The 23,779-nt window shown below is 55.0% G+C and overlaps 13 protein-coding genes across 13 annotated transcripts; 8 read left to right on the top strand and 5 right to left on the bottom strand.

Moving 5' to 3' along the window:
• Positions 1 to 86: 86 nt before the first annotated feature.
• On the bottom strand, positions 87 to 673 carry DL89DRAFT_278868 (putative NADH dehydrogenase 22K chain precursor; the record flags this gene model as incomplete). The annotated part of the gene is made up of 1 exon (XM_040889535.1): positions 87 to 673. The coding sequence occupies one exon, from the start codon at positions 671 to 673 to the stop codon at positions 221 to 223; it is 453 nt and encodes a 150-aa protein (XP_040741347.1). The 3' UTR covers positions 87 to 220.
• Positions 674 to 1,110: 437 nt separating this feature from the next.
• On the top strand, positions 1,111 to 2,639 carry DL89DRAFT_294631 (uncharacterized protein; the record flags this gene model as incomplete). The annotated part of the gene is made up of 3 exons (XM_040890541.1): positions 1,111 to 1,220; positions 1,308 to 1,350; positions 1,461 to 2,639. The coding sequence occupies 3 exons, from the start codon at positions 1,111 to 1,113 to the stop codon at positions 2,637 to 2,639; spliced, it is 1,332 nt and encodes a 443-aa protein (XP_040741348.1).
• On the bottom strand, positions 2,318 to 4,039 carry DL89DRAFT_269270 (uncharacterized protein). The gene has a single exon (XM_040888230.1). The coding sequence runs from the start codon at positions 3,681 to 3,683 to the stop codon at positions 2,721 to 2,723; it is 963 nt and encodes a 320-aa protein (XP_040741349.1). The 5' UTR covers positions 3,684 to 4,039; the 3' UTR covers positions 2,318 to 2,720.
• Positions 3,893 to 6,274, bottom strand: DL89DRAFT_294633 (uncharacterized protein; the record flags this gene model as incomplete). The annotated part of the gene is made up of 1 exon (XM_040890542.1): positions 3,893 to 6,274. One exon carries the CDS (start codon positions 6,272 to 6,274, stop codon positions 3,893 to 3,895), a length of 2,382 nt encoding a protein of 793 aa, XP_040741350.1.
• Positions 6,275 to 6,486: 212 nt separating this feature from the next.
• Positions 6,487 to 7,056, top strand: DL89DRAFT_44974 (uncharacterized protein). Its single transcript, XM_040891680.1, has one exon. The coding sequence runs from the start codon at positions 6,602 to 6,604 to the stop codon at positions 6,923 to 6,925; it is 324 nt and encodes a 107-aa protein (XP_040741351.1). The 5' UTR covers positions 6,487 to 6,601; the 3' UTR covers positions 6,926 to 7,056.
• A 314-nt stretch (positions 7,057 to 7,370) lies between these two features.
• DL89DRAFT_225752 (UBC-like protein) lies at positions 7,371 to 7,841 on the bottom strand (the record flags this gene model as incomplete). The annotated part of the gene is made up of 1 exon (XM_040884774.1): positions 7,371 to 7,841. The coding sequence occupies one exon, from the start codon at positions 7,839 to 7,841 to the stop codon at positions 7,371 to 7,373; it is 471 nt and encodes a 156-aa protein (XP_040741352.1).
• A 119-nt stretch (positions 7,842 to 7,960) lies between these two features.
• On the top strand, positions 7,961 to 8,625 carry DL89DRAFT_44976 (uncharacterized protein). Its single transcript, XM_040891681.1, has one exon. The coding sequence runs from the start codon at positions 8,086 to 8,088 to the stop codon at positions 8,545 to 8,547; it is 462 nt and encodes a 153-aa protein (XP_040741353.1). The 5' UTR covers positions 7,961 to 8,085; the 3' UTR covers positions 8,548 to 8,625.
• DL89DRAFT_269272 (mevalonate kinase) lies at positions 8,611 to 10,030 on the bottom strand. Its single transcript, XM_040888231.1, has one exon. It carries the CDS (start codon positions 9,958 to 9,960, stop codon positions 8,704 to 8,706), a length of 1,257 nt encoding a protein of 418 aa, XP_040741354.1. The 5' UTR covers positions 9,961 to 10,030; the 3' UTR covers positions 8,611 to 8,703.
• A 334-nt stretch (positions 10,031 to 10,364) lies between these two features.
• Positions 10,365 to 10,646, top strand: DL89DRAFT_208949 (uncharacterized protein; the record flags this gene model as incomplete). Its single annotated transcript, XM_040884152.1, has 1 exon — positions 10,365 to 10,646. A coding segment is annotated over one exon (282 nt), but the record flags the coding sequence as incomplete, so codon positions are not given.
• Positions 10,647 to 12,777: 2,131 nt separating this feature from the next.
• On the top strand, positions 12,778 to 14,960 carry DL89DRAFT_45118 (4-coumarate-CoA ligase 2). Its single transcript, XM_040891682.1, has 2 exons — positions 12,778 to 14,636; positions 14,909 to 14,960. Exon 1 carries the CDS (start codon positions 12,891 to 12,893, stop codon positions 14,559 to 14,561), a length of 1,671 nt encoding a protein of 556 aa, XP_040741356.1. The 5' UTR covers positions 12,778 to 12,890; the 3' UTR covers positions 14,562 to 14,636; positions 14,909 to 14,960.
• DL89DRAFT_269273 (uncharacterized protein) lies at positions 14,792 to 16,225 on the top strand. The gene has a single exon (XM_040888232.1). The coding sequence runs from the start codon at positions 14,917 to 14,919 to the stop codon at positions 16,138 to 16,140; it is 1,224 nt and encodes a 407-aa protein (XP_040741357.1). The 5' UTR covers positions 14,792 to 14,916; the 3' UTR covers positions 16,141 to 16,225.
• A 1,095-nt stretch (positions 16,226 to 17,320) lies between these two features.
• Positions 17,321 to 21,704, top strand: DL89DRAFT_45137 (uncharacterized protein). The gene is made up of 3 exons (XM_040891683.1): positions 17,321 to 18,064; positions 18,379 to 18,725; positions 19,146 to 21,704. The coding sequence occupies exons 1-3, from the start codon at positions 17,550 to 17,552 to the stop codon at positions 21,401 to 21,403; spliced, it is 3,120 nt and encodes a 1,039-aa protein (XP_040741358.1). The 5' UTR covers positions 17,321 to 17,549; the 3' UTR covers positions 21,404 to 21,704.
• Positions 21,704 to 23,747, top strand: DL89DRAFT_45159 (uncharacterized protein). Its single transcript, XM_040891684.1, has one exon. The coding sequence runs from the start codon at positions 22,005 to 22,007 to the stop codon at positions 23,715 to 23,717; it is 1,713 nt and encodes a 570-aa protein (XP_040741359.1). The 5' UTR covers positions 21,704 to 22,004; the 3' UTR covers positions 23,718 to 23,747.
• Positions 23,748 to 23,779: the final 32 nt, after the last annotated feature.

Below are 23,779 nucleotides of genomic sequence, written 5' to 3' on the forward strand. Positions count from 1 at the left end.
GCTAGGCGAGGGTGGTGTTGGCCACATCGGTAGATGGCGTGCTACCTGTGCATGGCAGGACCTGTGCATGGCAGGGCTCGGTGGTTGGGCTTTTTCATGTATTGGAATGGGTAGTTTGGAAAGAGAAAAACATAAAATCACATTTTCAGCACGTATCTCAGGACGACCAGACAAGATCCACCATGTGTCCTATCACCAGGAGAAAAGGCGCTTCGTTTGTTTACTTGGTCAACGGGATCCGCTCGTGGATCTGGGGCTTGTTTGCAGGCGCATCCGGGATGTTCTTCTTCCATCCCAGGGCCTTGAACAGGCACGCGTTGTACTCCTTCTCAGGCGCACGGCACTTGTTGAACGACTGGTTCTTGTTGTCCAGGCACTGCCAGTGGGTGCGGAACTCGGTCGCGCAGTTGGCCTGGATCTTCTCCAGCACGTCAATGGCACAGCGCGTCACCTTGCGGCCCTCCGCCAGGCAGTGCTTCGGGTCACGGTCCTCGTTTTTGCACAGCATGAAGTCCTCGTTGTACTCTTGGCATACGCTGCCAATGAAGAAGGACGCTGACTTTAGCGGCGCCCCGCTGCTGCCGACCTCATCGACATGCGGCAAATCGGCAGGCGGTGGTGTCGGGTCGACCCAATCCTCACTCTTGAAATGTTTGTAGCCCGGAATCGCCATCGCTTAACAGAATAATAGACTGAGCTGTGTGGAATTACGAGGAGGGATTTGGAAGGAAGAAGGTGAGGAAATGAGATTTCGAGGGCTGTCAACTGCTAAAGGCTGGCAGCGCAATTGTGCCCTTCCCCAAGGCTTATCTTTTTGTCACCGCAAGATGGTCTACTAGTGCTGATCTGCCCCTGCGCCGCGTTATTTGATCTGGAGATCACGATTGCTGGTTGGCATTTTCAGACAACAGACGCGAATCTGCAGAGTTTCTTTGCTCTCCTGCCTATACTTTCTAGTTTTTTTTTTTTTTTTTTTTCGCGTCATTTGCTAGACACCTTTTAACATTCGCACTGCATTTATATGCTCGCTTAAAAACACCCCTTTCCCTTCTTTCTTTCGTTCCTACTCTTGTCTATTACTCGGGCTTTTGTTGTCTAAAGGCTACGCACATGTACGACCAGACACCAGACAGCCAGCGGTCCTCGCTGTTTTCAGCCCTGTATGGAATATACGAGCGTGCGTGCTTGTCTGCAGAGCGCGAGTCAAGGCGGCTGTTCGGGTCCCATCCAGCCACTACACACCGGAGGGCATCGTATTCTAGCAAAGAGCGCAGCAGACTTAGTGGGCGCCGTACACGCTCCCACAGACACGCATCGCACCAAAGCGACCTCCCCGAGTCGCCGATGGCTGTAAGTGTTGCTTTTTTGTTGCAGGCTATGGCTATTGTGGAGCTCGGTTTGATGGTGCGAGATTGCTGACCCCTGTCTTTGATTATTTTCCTTAGGCTGGGACAGTACAGCGCACGGACAACTCGGGGCTATATCAGGCTGTAAGAAGCAAGCGGCGCAAGATGAGCAGTGGATATGCAGGGGCGTCATGGCTCCATCTGAACGACAGCGACACAACACTGTCACCTATAGTTGTCAGTGACGATGAAAACGACTGTGGCATTGGCGCGTTGGGTGAGATGGCCTCGTCGCCGACGGTTTCTGGAACAAACCGGAGGCGCGAGAGCACTTTGGTTGAACTGGAGCCGGAGGACAGTCCGCAGTGGACCCCGCCGCAAATGGACCTGAGGCACCTGGAGCGGTTTTCTGAGCATGGCATGGGCGTGCTAGAGCTAGTATCAATGCCTCCGCCGCCAGCTCCGCCACCACCACCACAGCCCCAGTTTACAGCACCGGAAGCGGATGCACCGGCGACAAGAGAGTCTTGCCGTGAGTCGCTGGTAGCGAAGCAGACCCAGACATCTGCGGCAGTGTCTGAGCACGGCAGCGTTCGCAGCCAGCATGCAGGCAGGACAATAGCTGATTCGGCAGCTGTGGAGCAGGCGCGGCTGGAAAATGTCGAACGCGAGCTGCGCAGACTGAAAAGGATCATTGCTGCCCTGCTTCCCAATGGGCTGAACGAGGAGGATTTGCAGTCGGTATATGGCGGTATTGAGCAGCCCGAGCGTACGTCGGACGATATTATCTCTCGGCTCGTCAAAGCGCGGTTTGGGGGAGCTGTGGATCCGCAGCCACCACACCGCACTCCACTGCCGATGCAGCGGCAGTACTCGTTCCCATCGGCGATGCTGCCGCCGTCACCAAAGTCCAGCGACTCGGCGAAGGCAGGCAGCGGAGCGCTTTCGTCACCGCCGCCCTCTGCGCGTGCAGCGGAGTGGCCGGGTAGTGGAGACTATTGCATTGCTTCGAGCAGGCGGCATTTGGATTTCTTGTCAAGGAGCCCGTCGGTATCGTCGGCCGGGCCGCAGCGTAGAGCCTCGGGCACAGTTCAGCGGAGGGCCCGGCAGACGCAGTACCGCAAGCCATCGTCCATCGGACTGAAGCCGGCGGCTTCATTGGAGGACCATCCTGAGGCACCCCACAAGGACCCGACGTTCATGGCCAAGCTGCTGGATGAAATGAAGACTCACAAGCTTCGCAGCGTCGAGAAGCCAAAAGACATGAGGGGCTATAGATACCGGCGGATATGACGCCCTAGCATACGCTACTCTTGTTTGGCAGTCTGACTAGAGTCGCATTAATGTAAAGACAAAGTTGTTGGTTCTACATGCTTAAACGAGTGCTGGCATTTTGTGGATGCCGCTGGGAGGCCGGTACTGGCCACAGATGGACGGTTTCGGTGCCGATCCCTTATATGCGTTGCAAATGTCACGGATAAAGTCGGTTGGGCGATACCCGCCTGGGCACGAATACCACCCGCCGTCCTCAACGCACCGCAGGCTGCCGTCAATATACACAGTAGCGCTTGTCTTGACACCAGCAAACACGGCAGCCTCCACCGACTGCTTGAACAGGGCCAGCCCCTCGCCCTGCGTCGTACAAGCCAAGAACGCCGCCGTATCCAATCCCGCGCTGCTGGCGCACTTTAGCGACAAATCGGCGTCCCTGCCAATATCGCTAAAGTGATTGTTGAGACAGGTCAGAAAGCGCCAGAATGACGGCAGGTCGGGCTTATGCTTCAGCGCGCAGAGCTCCTCGATGTTGCCCTGACACTCGGCGTCGCCGTGCATACACGTCGCACCAAACGTCGCATTGGGGTTGAGCTCCGCAATGAAGTTCAGCTGCACGTCCATGATGGAGTACACTGCGGGCACGACGCTGCCGAAGACCTCTTCGACCTTGAGCGCATCGGGACACCGGGACATCACGAAAAGCTCAACTTGCACCTTGTCGCTCCCCCACAGCGATGGGACTGACTGGGGCGGGTGTGCTGGGGGCGGTGTGCTGGTGCCGGGGAGTAGGGCCCAGGTTAGAGCGCCAAGACCCGCTAGAAGCAGAGCGAGCCAAAAGACGGCCCGTCTGTGCAGTGGCTTTGGCGCCGAGTCATTGCCAGGAGCTCGATGGTCCTGGGTAAGCAAGTAGTCGGTCTCCATCGGACGGTACCCGAGGCAAGAAAGCAGATAATAGTGATGAATAGACGAGCTCTGGAGAATGAAGAAAACAGAGGAGAAAAAAAGCCGAGACACGGCTAGTGTCGTGTGTGCGCGGAGTGATCCCTTTTCGATGCCCAGCATCCTTGCTATCGATGAAGTCAGCTACTGCGGCTTTTTAATCACAAAGCTGCATCACCAGGGCGACCCATTCGAAAGAGGCAATTGTCATCGCAAGCACGCCACACATAGCAAGAATGGTGAATAGTTGGGATTAGAAAAGAAAAAGAGAGATAAGTGCGATAAAAACGAACGGTTCAGATACAAAAAAGCGACGAGGTACTGAGGCGTGCTTATTGGAACATGCGCTTGAAGAAGCCAAAGAAGCCGCGGTTCTTCTTCTTGTGGTCGCTGCTGGAGCCAGCCGCAGCCTCGGCCGTCTCGGCAGTAGGCTTGGCAGGCTCGGACGCCTCCGCAGCCTCGGCAACGGTCTCTGGCCGCGACTCCTTGGGATCGGTCTCCTCGACAGGCGTGGCGTTCTCTTCTTCGGGGACCGGTGTGGCGGCCTCCTCAACAGCGGCAGGAGTCTCCTCAGCCTTGGGCTCCTCAGCCTCAGCGACAGCAGGCTCAGCGACAGCAGGCTCAGCGACAGCAGGCTCAGCAGCGGCAGTCTCCTCAGCGGTAGCATCAGCCTCAACCTTTGGCTCCTCAATAACAACAGCCTCATCGGCCTTGGGCTCCTCGGTAGTGGTCTCCTCAGCGGCGACCTCAGCAGTAGGCTCTTCGGTTTTAGCCTCCTCAACGACTGGAGCAGTCTCCTCAGTCTTAACTTCCTCCTCAGCAGGCTCAGCGACAGCCTGCTCCTCGACCTTGGTCTCCTCAACCGCCGGGACAGTCTCCTCAGCCGGAGCGGTAACAGCCTCCTCAACAACAGCAGACTCCTCGGTCTTGGTCTCCTCGGCAGCAGGGATAGGCTCCTCGACCGGGGTGGCAACAGCCTCCTCAGCGACGACCTCAGCGGTGGGCTCCTCAGCAGCAGCGACAGCGGGCTCCTCAGCCTTAACTTCCTCCTTGGCAGGCTCAGCGACAGCCGGCTCCTCGACCTTGGTTTCCTCAACGACCGGAACAGTCTCCTCAACCGAAGCAGTAGCAGTCTCCTCAGGCTTGACCTCCTCAGCAGGAGTGGCCTCTTCGACAGGGGCCGCATCCTCCTCAGCAGCGACCTCAGCAGCGACCTCCTCAGGCTTGGTCTCCTCAACGACCGGAGCAGTAGCAGGCTCCTCAGCAGCAGCGACAACCGGCTCCTCAGGCTTGATCTCCTCGGCAGCGGGCTCTTCAGTCTTGGTCTCCTCAGCAGCAGGGATGGCCTCCTCGACAGGGGCCGCGTCCTCCTCAGCAGCGACCTCAGCAGCAGGCTCCTCAGGCTTGGTCTCCTCAACGACCGGAGAAGTCTCCTCAACCGGAGCAGTGGCAATCTCCTCAACCGGGGCAGTAACAGGCTCCTCAGTAGCAGTGACAACAGGCTCCTCAGTAGCAGTGACAACAGGCTCCTCAGTAGCAGTGACAACAGGCTCCTCAGTAGCAGTGACAACAGGCTCCTCGGCAACGACAGGAAGTTCCTCGACCTTCTCAGTAGGCTCAGCGACAGCTGGCTCCTCGGCCTTGGCCTCTTCAGTGGCCGGAGCAGTCTCCTCGGCCGGAGCGGTAGCAGCCTCCTCAGCGGCAGCGGGCTCCTCAGCCTTGGTCTCCTCAGCCTTGGTCTCCTCGGCACCAGGGATTGTCTCCTCGACCGGGGCAGCAGCAGGCTCCTCGACAGGCTCAGCGATAGCCGGCTCCTCCGCCTTGGTCTCCTCGACAGAGGCAGCGTCCTCTTCAGTGGCGACCTCAGCAGCAGGCTCTTCGGTCTTCACCTCCTCAATAGCCGGAGCAGTAGCAGCCTCCTCAGTAGCAGCGACAACGGGCTCCTCAGCGGCGACAGCAGCCTCCTCAGTCTTGGTCTCTTCAGCGGCAGCGACAGGGTCCTCCTCAGTCTTGGTCTCCTCGACGGCAGCGACGGACTCTTCGATCTTCTTCTCCTCAACAACAGGCTCCTCGACCTTGACCTCCTCAGCGGCGGCAGGAGGCTCTACGACAGCAGCTTCTGCTTCAGCAGCAGGAGCAGGCGACTCCTCAGCAGAAGCATCAGTCGTCTTCTCAGCTGGTTCCTCATCAGCGCCAGCAGCCTGCTCGTTAGCGACCGCAGCAGCGGGTTCCTCGACAACCGGAGCCTCATCAGCAGCACCGGCCGGCTCGTCAGCAACAGCTCCAGCAGCCTCGACACCTGTATCTGCAGGTGTCGCTGCAGCATCTTGAGCAGGTACTGCGTCAGCAGCAGCCGCATCGACAGCAGCAGCCGCCTGCTCTTCAGACTCTTTGACGGGCTCGGTAACCTCGCTGTCCACGTGGACATCAGCTGCCGGGGCCGTGAATGAGTTGTTGACAATGCCTGCGGCATCGGTAGACTTGTCGGCGGCATCGTCCAGCACCCACTCGCCATCGACCTTGTACTTGTAGATGTAGGCGGTTCCTGGCTCCAGGTCGGAAACCGTGACCTCGTACTTGCCGTCATCGGCCTTGGTCATGGCGATCGGCGACCAGTGCTTCTCAGCGTCAGCACCAAAAGTGCCCAGGATCTCGACGGTAGCAGCAGTGTCGGCGGCGGCTAGCCGGAAAACATGGCTGACGGTGTTGCTCATTGTTTTTGTTTGTTATGTCTGGATTAGAGCGGGGGATATCTGGTTATGTTGTGCGTATGTGCAGGAGATAGCAAAGGTTGTTCTCTATCTCAAAAGGACAAGCAAAAAGTCAGTGTAGTGAAAAAATACAAAAATTAACGCAGCGGCGAGGGAAAAAGTGGAGAAAGGAGAAACGGCCCGGGAGGTAGGGGCACTGACGGGCGGCGCGCCCTTATAAAGGGGCTGGTGGGGTTCCGCCTTTGTTCGTATCATGGCCACCTCTGTCCCCCAGTCACGTCTGGCACTATAGCGACAGGCACAGTGGGTGGGAGCCAGCCTGATTGTGCCATGGAGTCTGAGTGTCAATCACAACACTTTTTGCGTGTTGTTTTCGGTCGGCGCTCAGAAAATAGATCCATTTCCTCGCTTGCGCCTGTTGTGTGTTTGTTGGCACGTCGATCAACCAATGCCGCGTCTAAAAAAGCACACAGAACACTATACTCCGCAGGAGCATGTCTGGGTGTCGCTGTGGGTAGAGTAGCGTGCCCCAGCGCAGACGTCGGTGCGCAACAGGACCTCAAGCACAAAACTGGGATAATGGCTTCGATTGGATGTGCATCGGCTCGAGGCACGAGCAGGAGGCGCAATAGTGGGCGATGCATGCGTGCATAAATACGCCTGGATTCGCCGATGAGCGAGCTCGGCCACCGTCCATCTGTCCCACCACCGCGGCGCTATCTCTGCCTGCCTCACCCACCCCAACCGAATTTAGGTGGTGGTGCAGACAGGGGGCTGCCGAAACGGCGCCTGAGACGAAGAGAAGGCCGTCACGGGCATATCCAGCTCGCTTCTCGGATCTTCTGGGCATCCCGCACTTCTGATGCAGAGCAGCGGACTCAAGTGACATAGGCATGACCTCGCCGAGGGCCTCTCCATGTGCCAGCTGAGGTGGGCAAATATACATGCAACAATTGCAACAGAAAAATTAGTTTATTCGCCACCAATACAAGCTGCGCTGCCAACGGCCGCTGGCACGGGGACCCGGATCACTGAGATAGCAAATGCTGAAAGCCGGCGCTCAGCCGCAGCACAGGCCAGCGAGAAAAAAAGTCCAGTGCTACATGTCGCCAAATGCGTTCTTGAAGCGCGGGTTCTGGCGATTAAACTCTCGCGAGTTTTTGGCAAATATGCGCTTCTCGGCATCGGTCGTCTCGATGGCTCCGGTAGTTTTCTCGTCATCAGTCATCAGCGACAGCAGGCCGGTGATGATGGTGGCAACGGACCATGCGGGGTTCCAGGTGTTCTTGTGGTAGTTCGAGTAGGACGTGCAGATATCCATGTTGACCTGGAACCGGCCGTTGGGCGTGATCATCTGGATCGCCGGCGGCGCAAACGGATACTCTTTTGGGAAGATCAGGCGGCCGTGGTACTCGCCGCCCTCGAAGGGCGTGTCCGGTGGACCGCTGATGATGTAGTGCCATTCGAGGACGTTCTTCTCCAGCGGCTTCGCTGTGATGAACTCGGGCGGCGACTTCTGGATCATCTTGTACTCCTTTGTGAGCCGCTTGCTTGCTGCCTTTGATGCCATGACGAATGCTGAAGCTGGAGATATCTAAGAGAGTTATATGCTGCAATCATAGCCTGCTGTGTGCAAAAAAAAAAAAATGGGCAGCCAATTAGACAGCTTGGTGCATTTTCCACAGCGTTATGGAGGACGGGTACCCGGAGCACAGGATGAGATTGATCAGACCATATGTGAGCTTTATATTGGGGAGTAGTGTTCAGCACAGGCTCCACTGCATTTCTCCTTATCTCTTCCCTCGGTCTCAGCCATGAAGTGCGCAGTCTGCCAGGACCCACTCTTTTCTAATGTCCCATCGGATATCGCCGAAGCTGCGGATCTACACCTGGCATCCATTCGCTGCGGACACGTCTTTCATATGCACTGCATCAACAGCTGCCGAGACAACACCCATTTTGTACTGTGTCCTGTGTGTCGCCGGAGGCACAGCGGGGCAGCAGTCCGACTGTTCCTTGACCACAGCCCAGCCGAGTGCGCCAATAGCGCAGGCAGCACCAGTGACCGCTCACAGATTGTACATGACATCGAGCGACTGAAAACGGTACTCCACAGTGCAGTGGAGCTCATTGGCGACATCATCTCTGAGCTGCTCAGCCGCACTGATGATCTGGAGCTAGTATCAGCGATTGAGGGTCTGGATATCAGCGAGTTTTGTCTAGAAATTCCTGACATGGACCTAGATCTCTCTCAATTACCCTTAGATTGGTCCTAGTTTCAACTACCTTTACCAAACTAGGCGATATTCGTATAGGAATCAAATTTGATGCGCTGGGATGGGCGTTTTGCAGGCATAGTCTGATTGCATGTCTAGATATGAACATCTTGAGGTGATCAATTAATTGAAGTGTGTGAAATTGTTGAGAGCATGTCACTGCGACAGCTCGGAAATAGCATCTGGGGGGAGAATGGTGAATGCCGAGATGACGCCGCTGTACTGGTCGCCGGTCTCGTCCCGGTGGCCGCTGGGAGCCAGCGACATATGGCGATCAAGCGCATTGCGAACGAACAGCTCGACTGACAGCGCCTTGACCTCCAGGCGCACCAGGACGCCCGGGCCACCGACATTCGTCTCGTAGCACTGGAAGCCCTCCTCGGCAAGCTCTTTGCCCGCAGCATCAACCTCGGCGCTGGGAAGGCCATTCGGGATCAGCGTCAATGCGCAGCCACCGCCACCAGCACCAGTGAGCTTCGAGGCCATACCGCGGGTCCCGGTGATGTCACGCACGCGCTCCAGCGCCGGATGGCTGACGCCCAGGGTCGCCAGCAGGCCATGGTTGATGCGGATCATGTCCTGCAGCTGCACTTCGAGATCACCTGCATCGGGTCCACCAAACAGATTGGCAGCCTTAGTGCTGATGCTGTGGATTGCGTCCATGATTCCGTCGATGATCGGTGAGTGGCGGTCCCGCAGTACACGCACACTGGCGACCAGCGCCTTGGTGCTCTTGGGGACCTTTGTGTTTGTGATCAGAACGCGCAATGCCTGCGTGCTCTGCAGGTCAGTCTGCTCCTCGCCCTTCCTGTACCGCACAAACCCGCCGTACGTGGCCACTGCATTATCAATCCCCGAAGGCGTCCCGTGTGCCACCTGCTCGCCACGGAACGCCCAATCATTAATAAGCTGCTTGTCCCCTGCCGACGAGCCCTCATCGGAAAGCTGCCCAGTCAGCTTGAGCATCGCCGCCGACAGCGCAACATTGAATGCCGCCGATGAGCCCAGCCCGGCACCTACCGGCAGCAGCGACCGCACGGTGATTGTGAAGCCGCTGGTGCGGTCCTCGCTGCAGAACAGGCAAGCATACAGGTAGACAAACGTCAGAATGGCCGTGCGGCCCGGACCCACGGGAACCGTGATGGCCTCTGTTACCAGTGACTCGATTTCTGCTGGATGCTCCAGGTCCTCCTTGCGGATCTGCGGCAGCGTGTGGGTGCTGAAGTGCACGTCGATGTCGATATCGGGTAGCACAAGCCTGACGGTTGCGTCGTCGCGGGGCGTCACCAGCGCATATGCTCGCAGGTTCAAACTGCCAGCCACTGCCGTTTTGCCATAGACGACTGCGTGCTCGCCAAACAAAATGACCTTGCCAGGCGCGCTCACGACAAAAGGACTCCACGAATTGCGCATTGTCACCATCCTGGGCTCCGAGGGGGTTAAATGAGGTTGAATGAAGAGTGTATCGAATAGAAACAGCAAGGTTGCATGAAATGAGGATTGTTCAGGTTGGCTGTTTGTAGCGCCAAAATAAACGGTCCCCCTTGCGGCTCGGCTTGCTTCGAGCCGACTGCTTTTGATTACGCTCAATCTTCACTGCAGTCAGGTTCGATCTGTTTTTTGTGCCTATCTTTCGCTCCCTTTGCCATTCCATACACACACAATTTCACCTCTAACCGCAAATGAGCTCGCCCTCAGAAAACGACAAACCCAACACGTCCAGGTACCTTACTCCGCCGTCGAGCTACACGATCCACACAAAGCCGCAGAGCAAAACCGAACTCGATATTGTGTCCGAGCGCTTCACCTACACGCACTACCCAGCTATACTGCTGTCGGCCTTGAACTTTGCTGCGCTGTCGAATGCCTCGCGAGGCGTCAAAGGGTACCCATCGGTGTTCCAATGCAGCGCATACACCGCCGCGTTTGCGTTCTCCGGCTATGCGCTTAGCAAGGGTGACGCTGTAAATGGGTCTGGCCTGACTGCCGGGTGGTCGGCTATCTGGTTGTTTTTCAATGCGCGTAATGCCCTGAAAAGTGCGCGCCCGTTCCCAATTGCCATGACGGCAGCGGTAGCAGCTGTTGGGTCTATATATGGTTACAGCTATGCGAATGTTGGAAAAGAATAAATTGTATGTACTTCCAACCAGCAGGAAAGCACCAGCTTTATATTTAGGTGTGTTGTGGCTAGCATACATTCTATAAAACATACCATTTGTATTTTTATGATATGTATGTTACTATCATATGCCTGTCTATGTTTCGATGCATATTGGTGCAGATACGAATCGGCACAAAGGATCTAGTGATAATCACGGCGAGATTGAAAAGAAAAAATCCATTTGTTGTGGCCAAAACAACGTGGCTAGGTTGGCGGCTTTGATGTCTGCCACACCCTTCTTCTTAAATGTGATCACAGCAAACTTCTGCTGGGAAGTGCTAGTGATACCATGAAAGAAAGGTGTATGAAAATGTGCTGGCACATTTTTTTCGTAGAGTTGCTTACGTGCCTGTATCCATAGTTGGGATGTCTGCAAGCTAGGCAATTTGTGTTTCCAGTTTCACTACACTTTTTTTTTTGCACTCGTCTGCCTCCATCTTTGATGTTTTCAAGGTGGATATACTGACGAGATTAGCCGTTGCTGAAGCCCAATCCTCGATATCCGCCATATGCTCCTCCACAGCGTATCTAACAAGGGGTGATGTGTGGCATGCAGGGTACGTGTGCCAGCCAGTTGGAGAAAAGTCGCTATCAATACCAACCCATGGAATGTACCCATCCATGTACTATCCTGGGGTTTGTGAAAACGCGAGCGGATCGAAGAACATGTCTCTAGAGTCTAAAATGCCATGGAGATATGTGTCATGTTCCTTGATAGCCTTGAAATTAGTAGGGTGGCCAAGTATGCCGGTGTACGCCTGAATGCCGCTATCCAAATTAGTTCACACCTTCTCAAAACTGTGCATGACATCTTTGACCTTTGCATTGCGCATAGTCATACGCATAACCGTGTCATCAGCGCTGTGCGCATTACTATTTCCGATTGAGTTGCCCGTGTGCTCGTTTGAAAGGGGTTCGATCTATGCCTTCAGGAAATCCTGTTCGTGGTACGACTGGGTAGTATCATGTAGTTTGATGAGGGCATGCAGGAATTGGAGAGGAATGGAATCGCTCACATCGCCACAGCATCAGGTTTATAAACATGGGTTGCTTGATGCATTGCGACCTGTTTACAATAACTGGCAAAGCGGTAAACTAGCAAATTCTAAGTGTATGTGTTCATTGCATGTATCTGCATTGGTCGTAGTGGTGTTGTACTTATCATGACCTGATGTGTTATCCTAGTGCTGATATATAGGCTATATATGATTCGTCATATAGCATATTCTATGCCTGACATTGGTACAGCATATAGCAATCATAGACTGTTGCGCGCCCACCGCGGCTGTGACGTCAAGATGTCAGTCGAATCAGGTGACGGCGAACCGGGCACCAACGAGAGCCCCCTAGAACCTACACAATGGAGGAAACATCGGGCCTCTGATGAGTTGCGCAGACGGCCACATTGAAAATACCCCCGCGCAGCTCGTCTATTCCTTTTTCTCTCTTTTCCTCAGCATTGAATATCACCTTAAAACCCTCTCACATTTACTCAACGCAACAAGACGAATATTTAAATGCAAACATGGTGACATCTGGAAGGGATTCTAAATCATTTCTGTGAATACTTTATGCTATTGCTCTGCTGATAATATCAGCTCTTTTCATTTCTCTGTTGACTTGAGAGAAGCGGTGGATAGTCAATGCCTGGTTCAATGCTCTGCTGAAATGTCCCGTACACCTGTGGAATCTCTTGTGCGGGAATTGCCGGTTTAAAACATTGACCCGGCTGTCCGCGTTCATGGAGATTCGCACAGCATGAAATCCGACGCTTCTCATGGCTAGGAATTTGTGGGCAGGTTTTAGATATGCTAATAGGTGTTTAAGTGTCCAGAGATTTACCTGCCAGCAATCCCTCAGACACATGACCCCTTCGCCCACCCTCTGGAGTCCGTTAATTTCTTGCGCACAGTTCTGCCCACCCGCATCTTTACGCTTGACAAAATTCTACCAAGAACAAGAGGCAGCCTAGACGCACGGACGGAGGATACACTGGCCCGGGGTCCCGGGGATGTACTGAGGTCAGATGCTCATGTTTACAGACTTAAATTAGGCGGGAAGGGAGCTCGTTCTTTTTTCTTGCTCTACATCACTACCCTCACTTTTTTCGCAAGACTAGCGAGCAGCCTCATATAATCGTTTACATAAACAAAACAGCCACCAACACCTTCTAAACAGTGCGATGATTTTTAAGAGCCTTCTGCCCTCAGCCGAGATCCCTACTCTCGACATCCCAACATTCTACCTGGGCGCATCCAAGGTCAACGGCGCCACACCTGACACGCTGGCATACGTGGATATTGCCACCAGAAAGGCGCTGACCTACGGCCAGCTCGAAGATATGCATGATAGGATTGCATCAGGTTTGGTCAATAACTTTGGCCTCAAGAAGGGTGACATTGTCATGATCTTTGCCTCAAACAGCATCTACTATGCGCCTGCATACTTTGGGATTCTCGCTTCGGGTGCCGTGTGCTGCACTGCCAGCAGCGTGTTCAATGCGTCAGAGATTGCGTACCAGTTCAATGACTGTGGTGCAAAGGTTGTCTTTGTCACCAAGTCGCAGGAGAAGGTCATGGCGCAAGCTATCGATGAAGGGCTGGTCAAAGTCAGCCCCCAAAACGTCGTCAGTCTTGAGGATGTGCCATCGGATCCCCGTTTCACGAGCATGCAAACAATGTTGTCAGACAAGGCGTACACGCGCTTTCAAATCACAACCAAGGAGGAGTCTGCAAACACTCTGGCAACCATCGTCTACTCGTCGGGCACCACTGGTCGGCCTAAGGGAGTTATGCTGAGTCATCGCAACATGATCAGTTACACAGTCAATGGGGTTGTCTACAACGAGTTTGTAGAGGCTAAGACTGGTGGCACAAAAGACGACTCGCAGCGCTGCATTGCAATCTTGCCATTTGCACACATCTATGGCTTGACAACACTAGTCCAAAACTCGGTCGCTGGCGGTAAGACGCAGTACATTCTTCGTAGATTCAGCATCGACCACTTTTTGCAGGCCATCCAGGACTACAGGCTGCAGATCGCTCCTGTCGTACCTGCCGTCTATACGCAGATTCTCAAGCACCCGAAGCTGCACAGATATGATCTATCGTCGCTGCGTGTCCTTGGATGCGGTGCGGCACCCTTGGCTAAGAGTGTCCACGAGGGCATTGCCAAGATGTTCCCGATCAAGGTCAGCCAGGGGTTCGGCATGTCCGAGACTTGCAGCGGCATAATCCAGATGGCAGCGTACAAGCCAGTCTTTGGTGCTGTTGGGTTCTTGTACTCTGGTGCCGAGGTAAAGTTTGTTGACCAGCATGGCAAGGACCTGAGTGTTGGCCAGGAGGGCGAACTGTGCCTACGCGGCAGTCAGATTATGATGGGCTATCTCAACCGGCCAGAGGAGAATGCCCATGTGTTTGATAAGGACGGGTTCTTCCACACCGGCGACGTCGGCTACATCAACGAGACTGGCCATGTGTTTATTACTGACCGGATCAAGGAGCTGATCAAGTACAAGGGGCTGCAGGTATCTGCATCCGAGCTCGAGGACATCCTCATCACACACGAAGCAGTCAATGATGCAGCAGTCATTGGCGTCCATGATCCTAAGCGCGAGACCGAGGTCCCTATGGCATACATTGTTCTGGCTGATTCCATCGATGCATCGGATAAGGCCAAGGTTGCCAAACTATGCACGGAGGTCCAAGCATTTCTGGCCTCCAAGGTTGCCGGACACAAGCATCTGCGCGGCGGTGTTGATGTCATTGAATCAATCCCGCGCAATGTGTCGGGCAAGATTTTGAGGCGCGAGCTGAAGGTTCGGCATATGGCAAAAATTGGTGCCAAGCTTTAAATGATGTAGTTTCTTCGAAATACCAGGCACTGATACAGTGACCATGGCAGTGTCTGTAGCGACATCCTTGCCAACGTAAGTGGCTAGCGCATCATAGCATGTACTCGATCGAGAATTAATATACTGATTTATGATCTAAGAATTTTGATCACGCCGACTTTTTTGAACGCTGATTTTTGGACGCGACCATTGCTTGTGTCGGCTTCCGAATGACTCGTAAAAATTTGGCTGCTTGGTCCTCTCAAAAAATTTTCCTACTCCGTTTTTCTCTCCATCTCGTATTCTTTACATAGCCTTCTCCCCGGCTCCCTGCCTCTCACACACAACACATATCACCATCACAATAGAAAAAACAATGGCTCCCACGGAAGGTATCCCCGAGGTTGCGGCTGCTGCCGAGATCAAGAAGGACGCTGTTGCCGAGCAGCCCAAGTTGGACCTCCCTCACCTGTCCGAGGGCGAGGCGGCCAAGGTTGTGAAGCAGGTCAAGCACTACTTCACCGACGCGAACCTCAACCACGACAACTACATGGTCAAGAGCCTTAAGGAGGAGGACGGATGGATCAAGGTCACCCAGCTTGCGCGGTTCAACCGGATCCGCCAGCTGCTGGGCGTGCCGACCGATGCGCCCCAGCAGAAGAAGCGCGGCAAGCAGCCCCGCTTCGTCCCAGTTCCTGAGGAATTCATCCAGCTGCTGGGCAAGACAATCAAGGAGGGTCTTGCTGGCGAGGAGACGCTGGAGGTGAAGGAGGACGGTTCGGCGATCCGGCGCACTGTCGAGTTCACGCCGTCGGGCGACTGGTACGAGCGCACTGTGCACTTCAAGGGCCTTGACTACGGCCGCGAGAACCCCGATCTTATCGACGAGCTGACCGACTTCTTCAGCGCCAAGGGCAAGGTGATGCTTGTGCGCCTGCGCCGCAACCCCAAGACCAAGGCGTTCAAGGGCAACGTCCTCGTCGAGTTCGACACCAAGGAGGCTGCCGAGGAGGTCTCGAAGCTGACTGACCTCGAGTACAAGAGCAAGAAGCTTGAGCCGGCTATGCTGTCCGCATACCACGACGAGAAGCAGGCTGCCGACGAGTATATCCAGCCCGAGCTGCAGAAGCCTGGCGCCGAGTACCAGTCGTTCGAGGACTACTGCAAGGCGCATGGCCGCGAGGTGCCGGCTATCCAGGGCGAGCGCAAGCAGAAGCGCGAGGAGCCCAAGGAGGTCGAGGTTGAGATTGAGTCGCTGGTCAAGTTCTCGGGCGTTGAGGGCGAGGTCGGCTTCCCGCAGCTCAAGGAGCTGTTCAACACTGTTGGACCGGTCCGGTTCATCGACTACGAGCGCGGCAGCCCCGAGGGCATTGTGCGGTTCCGCCAGCCCATCGCCAAGGAGGTCGTCGAGAAGAACGCTGAGGGCATCATGATGGACGGGCTCACGCTCAAGCTGGCCGAGGTTGATGAGGAGGCCCACAAGGCATTCGTGGAGCGCGCCAAGACTGCTGTCGAGAACTCGTCGGCGCGCGGCGGCAACGACAGGAAGCGCCGGGGCAACTTTAGCGGCGGCCGCGGTGGCAAGCGTGGACGCCACTAAGCTCCCCCAGGACTTGGCTGGATGCGATATCGATATTTCTTTTTTAAAATACATGATGACATGGGAATGTAACCTCGCAAAAGTCCATGTGCGTTTGTGATGTGGGCAGGGGGACCGCCGACCGTGATCTGTGGCCAAGCCTTTTTGCTGGACCATCCTGTGTACTGACGTGGGTATCGGCAGATCGGGCCATCCGCGGTGGATCGCGCATCTATTTTGAAATTCAAAATCTTCTGGTAGATCTGGTATTCTGCTTGTTTTGTGGCAGGAGGGGGGAATTTCTGTTGAGCGCGTGCGAGGTGGCGGTGCAGATACTCAACCGCCTGCTCAAACCCGTTCTCAACCCCTTCTCCAGGGGGGTGCGTGCGGCTGCCATGCCAGGAGATAGAGTGGTTCGAAGCACGATCAGTGTATCGCGTTACACTAGGCCACTGTAGCCATTTCCGTTTTCAGACCACCGGTGCTTCCGGGGGAGCCGCAAGCTTTCGGACGCAAAAATCCTGTGCTGGCTGATCGCAGCAAAAGGCGACCGAGACGGTCCGTCCTCAGTCGTTTGCGCCGAGCAAAGATGAAAATACCTCAAAGTGTGCTGAAAATGTGCAGCCAATTAAACTGGTCGGCGATCATTTACGCTCAAATCTGCTGCTTTGGCGTGCTGGCAGGGCAAACTTGGCGGCGGCGCGCGCTTTCTGAACCTTTTTTTCCTCGTCGCTATTTTTCTTGTGCTATTTACTAAGAACCAGCTCTGCTTCTACATGCTCCTTCAGAGATAGGCAAACTCCAACCAGCAAGGTGCATATCAATTGACTTTTTCTGCTACGTGTGTCGTCTGCCTGGCTTTACTGCTGGCCATATACTCGCTCAGCGTGCGGGGGAGGAGACGTTACAGACCCTCGCCTTTCCAGACCCCTATATGCTACAACGAGGCGATTCTAATCGATATACCCTGCCTTTCCCCCTGTTACATAGCATCAGCATCACTCAAAAGGCGCTGCCATCTAGCTCGTCCAGCAACGAAGAAAAGGGGAGAACCTGTCAGACTTCCCCCTTCTCCTAACTCAACGCCATCTTTTTTCTTTTCGCCTTTATGTTTACTCTGCACTGGTAGCTCTTTTTCCTCTACTGAAACGACGGGCCGCCCCTTCCTCCGTTTTTTCTCTCTCTCTCTTTCTCGTATAGCCCTGTCTATATCCCAACCACTTTCTTCCTGGGAAGGAAGACGCAGCCAAACCAAAAGGGAACCCAGCTTGCCCTCCTTCACCGGTTATTATTATTATTATTATTTATATCGGATATAGTAGCAACTGCTCTCTTTATAGACTACCCACGGTATTTCTACTCCACTCTGGCCGCACACCCCAACCAGCCAACTATACATCCTATACACACATCGTGGAGCGGACTTTGAGATGCAAGACTCGTTGCTGAACGCATACATCTACGATTTTCTTCGCAAAAAACGGTTGCTGAAGACCGCGCTGGCATTGGCCGAGGAGTGCGGCAACCTGCCACTTGCTCAGGTCGTGCCCAGTGATCCGCGCGTGCCTGACGACACACCGGCCGGCGCGGGCGCAGCAAAGGCGAAGGGCAAGGCCGACGGAGACGCAAGGGATGGCGCCAGTAGTAAATTCACTCCGCCGGCACATGACTCAGCGAGTCCGGCCAAGGGCGATGGAGCGAATCCCGCAGACCGGCCAAAGGGCAAGCCTGTGCCGGCCGTCAACGTGCCGCTAGACATGGCCAACACATTCCTGGGGAATTGGTTTGAGCTCTTTCATTGCATGGCACAGGCCTACTCCGATCGCCAGCCGGCGGCCAATGTGCCCGATCTCATGCGTACGTACGTGCAGCACCAGCAGATGCGGAAGGGGCAAAAGCCTGCTGCCACACAGCTGAATCCGAATGGCAAGCGCAGCGGCTCACGGTAAGTTGTTTTTCTACCTTTGCATGCCGAATGCTGATGCGGCCAGGCAGGGAGAGGGGTATCCTGAAGACCCCCTTGTTTGCAGAAGGGCACCCGTCTTGACTGGGGCTCGCTTCTCCCCAACTGTGTACAGGTGGGGGTGTTCAGAATCCTCAAGGGCCGCGTTACTTTCAGTGCCCGCTTTCAAACACGCCCCACAGCATCTCCTGTTTTCTCTCTTCCGTGTCAATCCCCGTTGTCATTTAATTTTGGCTAACAGAAACCCATCCCTTTTCTGTTTACGGGGGCAATCCCATGCCTTTTTCTGCGTATAGTGACGACGCGGATACAGCTGGAGTTTGTTCAGAGCAGGTGGACGCTGCCACGAAGCGGATACGGTCAAACAACGGCGAGAGCTCGCCGCAGAGTGCCGCGCTGGTGGCAAAGTACACACCGTTTCCTGATGGGTCTGATCACCAGCAGCAGCACCAGGAGCAGCAGCAGCAGGCAGCGACAAACGGCGTGCCGACGATTCCCCACGGCCCTGGCGTCAACATGCTCCCGCTAGGCGGGCACATGCTGTCCAACGACTATACGCAGTATCTGTCACGCAGCCTGAAGGTTGTCAGCGAGGGCACGCAGGCTGCCGGCACAGCGCACCAGGCACATAGCAACGAGCAAGGTAATGTTGGGTCAACCACGTAATGCATGTCAGAAAGTGTTGGGGGATGTACAGGCGCTGTTCCCATATAGTGCATATATGAGTGGTCGCCAAGCTATTGTACCTTTTCTGGTCGTTTGCCAAAGTGCTCATATTAATTTCTGTGAGGTAGACCTGTGCCCTATTGTTCCATGTCTTGAGTAGCACTTTATTGTGCTTGTTTTATGCATGCCATTATCCGGGTCATAAACTTTTTGCTTATTAGTGTGCCATTGCCTATTTGTTTGTTTCGGCACCCTCTATTGTCTGCATCTCACTCACAGGCAAAACCACAACAACATACTGCACTCTCGAGTCCCACTATACACAGTGGATAATTGATGGTTGAGGAATATCCTTGGCTAATACGAACTGTACATTCGCTTGTTACCCTTTCCGTAGATGTCCGAGTCAAGGTCGAGCCCAATTCATCGCCTGCAGCCCAGTTGAAGTCTAACAACAGTGTTTCAGGACAGAGTGAAGCATCTACACGGTCGCCGCCTGGTCCGAAGCAGCAGCAGCAGCAGCAGCAGCAATCACAGCCGCAGGCGCAGCCACAGCCGCAACCGCCCACAGCGCCCCGGACGAGTGCTACACCGTTGAACGCAAAGATGACAGAGACGCAGGCGCAGCCACCGCCGATTAAGCACGCTCATACATTTGCATCCCCGCACGTAGCGAATGCCAATATCCCACGGCTTGTGCCAAATCAGCGCACGGTCAGCCAATCCATGGGTGGCAGTCCAAATGTATCGGGAGTCGCCACAGCACAGGCAGCTCAGCGGCTGATATCGCCACCGCCGTCTATTACTTCGCCAATGATTCCCAATGCAGCTGCACACAATGATCTGCGCCGCGCATCGGTTGCCTCCATGACGTTTGGCATGCCGCCCCAGCCACACCAGCAGCAGGTGCATCCCGGCCAGCTTCAGCGTGTCGGATCGGTCGGTCCGCCTAGCCAGCTCATGCACCAGGCGATCCCCGGCAACTTTTCGGGTGCTATGCCCCAGCCAGGGATGGGTGCTCCGGGACAGGGCGAATTCAGCTTCAATAGCTCGTCAACGGTTCTGGCAGCAGCAGCAGCAGCGGCGGCGGGATACCCGATGGCTTCGATAGCGGGTGCCCCGAATGCTGCTATGCTTGCATATTTCCAAAACCAGCAGCAGCATCATCAACAGCAGCAGCAGCAACACCAACACCAACACCAACACCACCAACAACAACAGCAGCAGCAGCAACAACAGCAGCAACAACAGCAGCAGCAACAACAGCAGCAGCAACAACAGCAGGCAGCGAACGCGGCTGTAACTTCACATCCAGAGATTAGCACAGTAGGCGCCCCGAGCTCGTTGCAGATGGACCAAGCATCTCGGCCACAGGGACAGCCAGGCGTGCCCACAAACCTGCCGCCTGGGATGCAGGTGCCTAATGCCAATCCGTTTGCGATGCTGAGCCCGCAGATGGCCGTTCAAGCCGAAAATCAGGGGTATCCGCATGGTGTTCCGTCTCAGACGCTTCCAGCCAACCAGCCGCAAGTGCAGCCACAGATACAGCCGCAGACGCAGCAGCAACAGCAACAGCAGCAGTTTCAGTTCCAGCTCCAGCACCAGGTGCCTGGGCCGCATGGTGCCATCCCACCGGGTCATATGGCGATGCAGCGCGGCGGCATGCTTGTAGGCAATCTCGGACCTGGCGGGATCCGGCGCCCTGGTACTGGCGAGCCCGACAATAGCGCACCCAACCAGGGGCTGATGATCATCTCGTCGGCACCAACTGCTTCAATCCCGACCTCGGCCCCTACACCTGCCACGGCTCCAAAGAAGGCGGCTGCGAAACCCAAATCACGCAAATCCACGAAGAAGGGGGCAAAGGGCGTAGCAAACAAGTCGCAGGCCACGTCGAGCCCCGCTATGGTTATGCCGGTAGGTGCGGGTCCCATGTCTGCACTAAACCCACCGCCAGCACCAGTGAACCGCAACAACCCGGCAGCCGGAATCGAGCGCGTTGCTTCCCCATACACTATTAAAAGTGGGGTTGTCAGTAGCAACAGCGGGAGCAGCGGTAAGGCTAGTGCCAGTCCAGCCTTGGCCATGAAGGCGCAGCAGCAGCAGCAAGTGGCCAATGCCATTGCCACCAGTGCCGGTGGAACGAATCCAATGATGGGCGTGGCCAAGCCTAATATCAATACGCCGTCGCCATCGTTTGCAAACAGCAGCATTGCAGGCCGCAATCTGGTCATGGCCAGTGAGGGGGGTGATGCAGGTGAGAGCACGCTCTCGTCGATACTGTCGCAGCGGGGAAATCAGGCAGCCCAGCAGCTCCCGATTCAGATGATGGCTGGCACCACGCCTGGATCGACAGGCGACTTGCAGACAACGGAGCCGAGCGATTTTGGCGCCCTCCAGCTCAGCGACTGGCTTACCGACGGGAACGGGGACTCGCTCAGTGACATCTTCAACTTTGGTACGTCACTTGGCGACCAGCATGCGAGCAGTGCGCAGGCGATGGGCGGGTTCAGCCTGGGCGACGCCAACTTTGCTCATCTTATTGGCAGTGGCGGAATCTCGGGGGCGATGCCGATGCCGCTGAACATGGGGACGACGTCGGCACCGGCGGATGGTAGCTCGGTGGCTCCTGCTGCCACACAAAACAATGTGTAGATTATGCTCGAGGAGGACTTGCAAGCTGCGTGGTTCGCCTTGGTTGTATAAAAGGAACAAACGCCTTAGGGCTACCAGTGGTTGCAGAGGAGGGGCCGCGCTTAGCATCTGGATATGGAGCCGGGCTATTCTAGATACCAAGCTGCTTTCATGTACTTGCTCTGCCCCTTCCTCTCCCCAAAAATCTAACCTCTCACTCTATTTCATCTATTTCTTTTTATTTCCGCTACCCCCTTCACCACCACAGTCCTAATAATAACACCTATGTATTACTCCCTCCTTTTCCCTCGCGTTGCTGCAGAACCGAGTTGACGTCTACATGCGCAGCCGAGACAGAGGACCAGCGAGCCGTCGCCCAGACCCTGGCACGCGTCCTGCGGGCGCTTTGTCACAGGATGGAAATACTGACGAGAGCCTTTAATGCTTAATGAGAGATGGCGGCATATGGTTGCCCCAAGCTATCCCCGTCATCTGTTTCCACTGCCCCGAAACATAATCCCGTTCTATATATAGCATCCACATACAAGGCGATATTTGCAGCGGCGTGACATGTATGACGATTAGAAAATGCAATCATTGCGATTAGTTCGGGGAATTTTAGATGATAATGTATGAACGGGACATTTGTCTCTTGCGTAATGCGGTTGGCCTTGTCCTGCGCTCCATTTGTGATTTCGAATTGGTTGAGCAACTAGACGCCATGCATACGAGAAATGGCCATTTTTCGCATGTATATGCTGCATGCCTGATTGAAAGACACTGCAGGTGGATTGCATATACACACGCGCTGGGAGTGGATGCGAATTGGCAGTTATTTATCCTCTTTAAACCTGAACGTATTTTTGCATCGTATTTATATATCGATTTTTCTCCATTCTATTTCACATACCTTTACAGCATCGCCTGCAAAAGATTTGTCGCATGGTTTCACACAATATTGCAGGATGTCCTATTCGCATGGGCATTCCTAGCTGCAGCCCAAGCCCGCGCACCACTCGTATCGCTGACGGTTAGTGTACAGAGCAACGTAACAAGCGACACCCAGCGCAGCGCCTATCAAGCAACATTCGATCGTAGCGACTACGCCTACCCACTACCACAAACGGGTCTCAGCACATTTGGCTTCGCAGGCGAGCTCTACGTGCCGGAATCTGCTGACTGTGCTGACGATGCAATATTGCGCACGGTGCGGAAATACACCAAGCCAGATCACCCAAACGGCATTGCATTCCTGCCGTACAAGAGCTGCCGCAGCGAGTGGGAATGGGTGCTGCACCAGGAAACCGAATCGGGGCGGGCAGCTGGCGCACTCCTGTACTCTATGAAAGATGATGCAGCGCAGGCAGCCGAGCGTGCAGTAGTCGACTTGACCTACTTGCACACGCCTGTGTGGGTGGTGAATAATGTGGCAGGAGCGTACCTCATCCGGGTACTGGAGCACGTATACGGAAACGCAAGTAAAGTGGATTTACCTCAGCCGCCAAACAACATCAAGTATGAGTATTTGCAAGACGACGTGAAGATGGCAGTGCGCATAGCGACTGAAGGCAGCCAGCTGACACACCCGCGCGTCTTCATCACTATCGGGCGGTCTGCAGCGGATGTGGCATCGGCCGACAGAAATTTCTTTCTGAAAGCTATGGTTGGTGTGGGTATCACTGGGATTGTGTGCTTTGTCATCGCCATGCTGGTACGCTATTTTGACTGTCTGAAACTCAGCCGGCATAGGGTGCGGGCGGGGCGTCGGTCGACCGAATTTCATCCACGCGCTACGACCATGTGGGCTCGCAATAGTGGACAGGCGTTCCGGGCACGCTCCAGACGTGCACGACACGCCGACGCCCATGGCCATCGACGGAATTCAACCCGACGCGTTTTGCAGCAAAGCGAGCTGGATCTAATGCCATTGCGCATTGTAACTCACCGCGATCTCCAGCCTCCTGATACCCTGGGCCTGCCAGGTAATATGAAGAAGCCGCAGATGGCGATTCTGCGGAGCAACGCATCCTGCCCACACTTGCCCCAGATGCCTGGCAGTTCCTTGGAGCTAGCCCGTGTGTATTCGGCGCAACTAGGCGAGCTTCCTAGCAAGGATCCGGTATTAACGTCGTGGGATGATGACGATGACGACTTGAATGAGTGTGCGATTTGTCTAGACGAGATACGTGAAGGGGATGTGGTGAGGGAGCTGCCCTGTCCGCATACTTTCCACAGCAGGTGCATTGATCGGTGGCTGCTGTTCCAGTCGTCGGTGTGTCCGTTATGTAAGCGCGATACGCTAATTGAGCCGCCAGCTGTCGAGCATGTGGCGTAGTCCATTTAATTTAGCAATAATGTCTTACACTACAAGGAAATGGACATGGGAGAAATGGAGCT

Source organism: Linderina pennispora (genome assembly GCF_002104995.1).
Source record: "Linderina pennispora strain ATCC 12442 chromosome Unknown DL89scaffold_12, whole genome shotgun sequence".
Classification (NCBI taxonomy): Eukaryota; Fungi; Kickxellomycota; class Kickxellomycetes; order Kickxellales; family Kickxellaceae; genus Linderina; species Linderina pennispora.

Excerpts from the sequence above, each read along its gene's own strand:
- DL89DRAFT_45137 (XM_040891683.1), top strand. The coding sequence starts at position 17,550 with ATGCAAGACTCGTTGCTGAACGCATACATCTACGATTTTCTTCGCAAA. Across the intron at positions 18,065-18,378 it reads GGCAAGCGCAGCGGCTCACG|TGACGACGCGGATACAGCTG; the intron begins GTAAGTTGTTTT and ends TTCTGCGTATAG. Across the intron at positions 18,726-19,145 it reads GGCACATAGCAACGAGCAAG|ATGTCCGAGTCAAGGTCGAG; the intron begins GTAATGTTGGGT and ends CCCTTTCCGTAG.
- DL89DRAFT_269270 (XM_040888230.1), bottom strand. The coding sequence starts at position 3,683 with ATGCTGGGCATCGAAAAGGGATCACTCCGCGCACACACGACACTAGCC.
- DL89DRAFT_45118 (XM_040891682.1), top strand. The coding sequence starts at position 12,891 with ATGATTTTTAAGAGCCTTCTGCCCTCAGCCGAGATCCCTACTCTCGAC.
- DL89DRAFT_44976 (XM_040891681.1), top strand. The coding sequence starts at position 8,086 with ATGAAGTGCGCAGTCTGCCAGGACCCACTCTTTTCTAATGTCCCATCG.
- DL89DRAFT_44974 (XM_040891680.1), top strand. The coding sequence starts at position 6,602 with ATGGAGTCTGAGTGTCAATCACAACACTTTTTGCGTGTTGTTTTCGGT.
- DL89DRAFT_269273 (XM_040888232.1), top strand. The coding sequence starts at position 14,917 with ATGGCTCCCACGGAAGGTATCCCCGAGGTTGCGGCTGCTGCCGAGATC.
- DL89DRAFT_269272 (XM_040888231.1), bottom strand. The coding sequence starts at position 9,960 with ATGCGCAATTCGTGGAGTCCTTTTGTCGTGAGCGCGCCTGGCAAGGTC.
- DL89DRAFT_45159 (XM_040891684.1), top strand. The coding sequence starts at position 22,005 with ATGATAATGTATGAACGGGACATTTGTCTCTTGCGTAATGCGGTTGGC.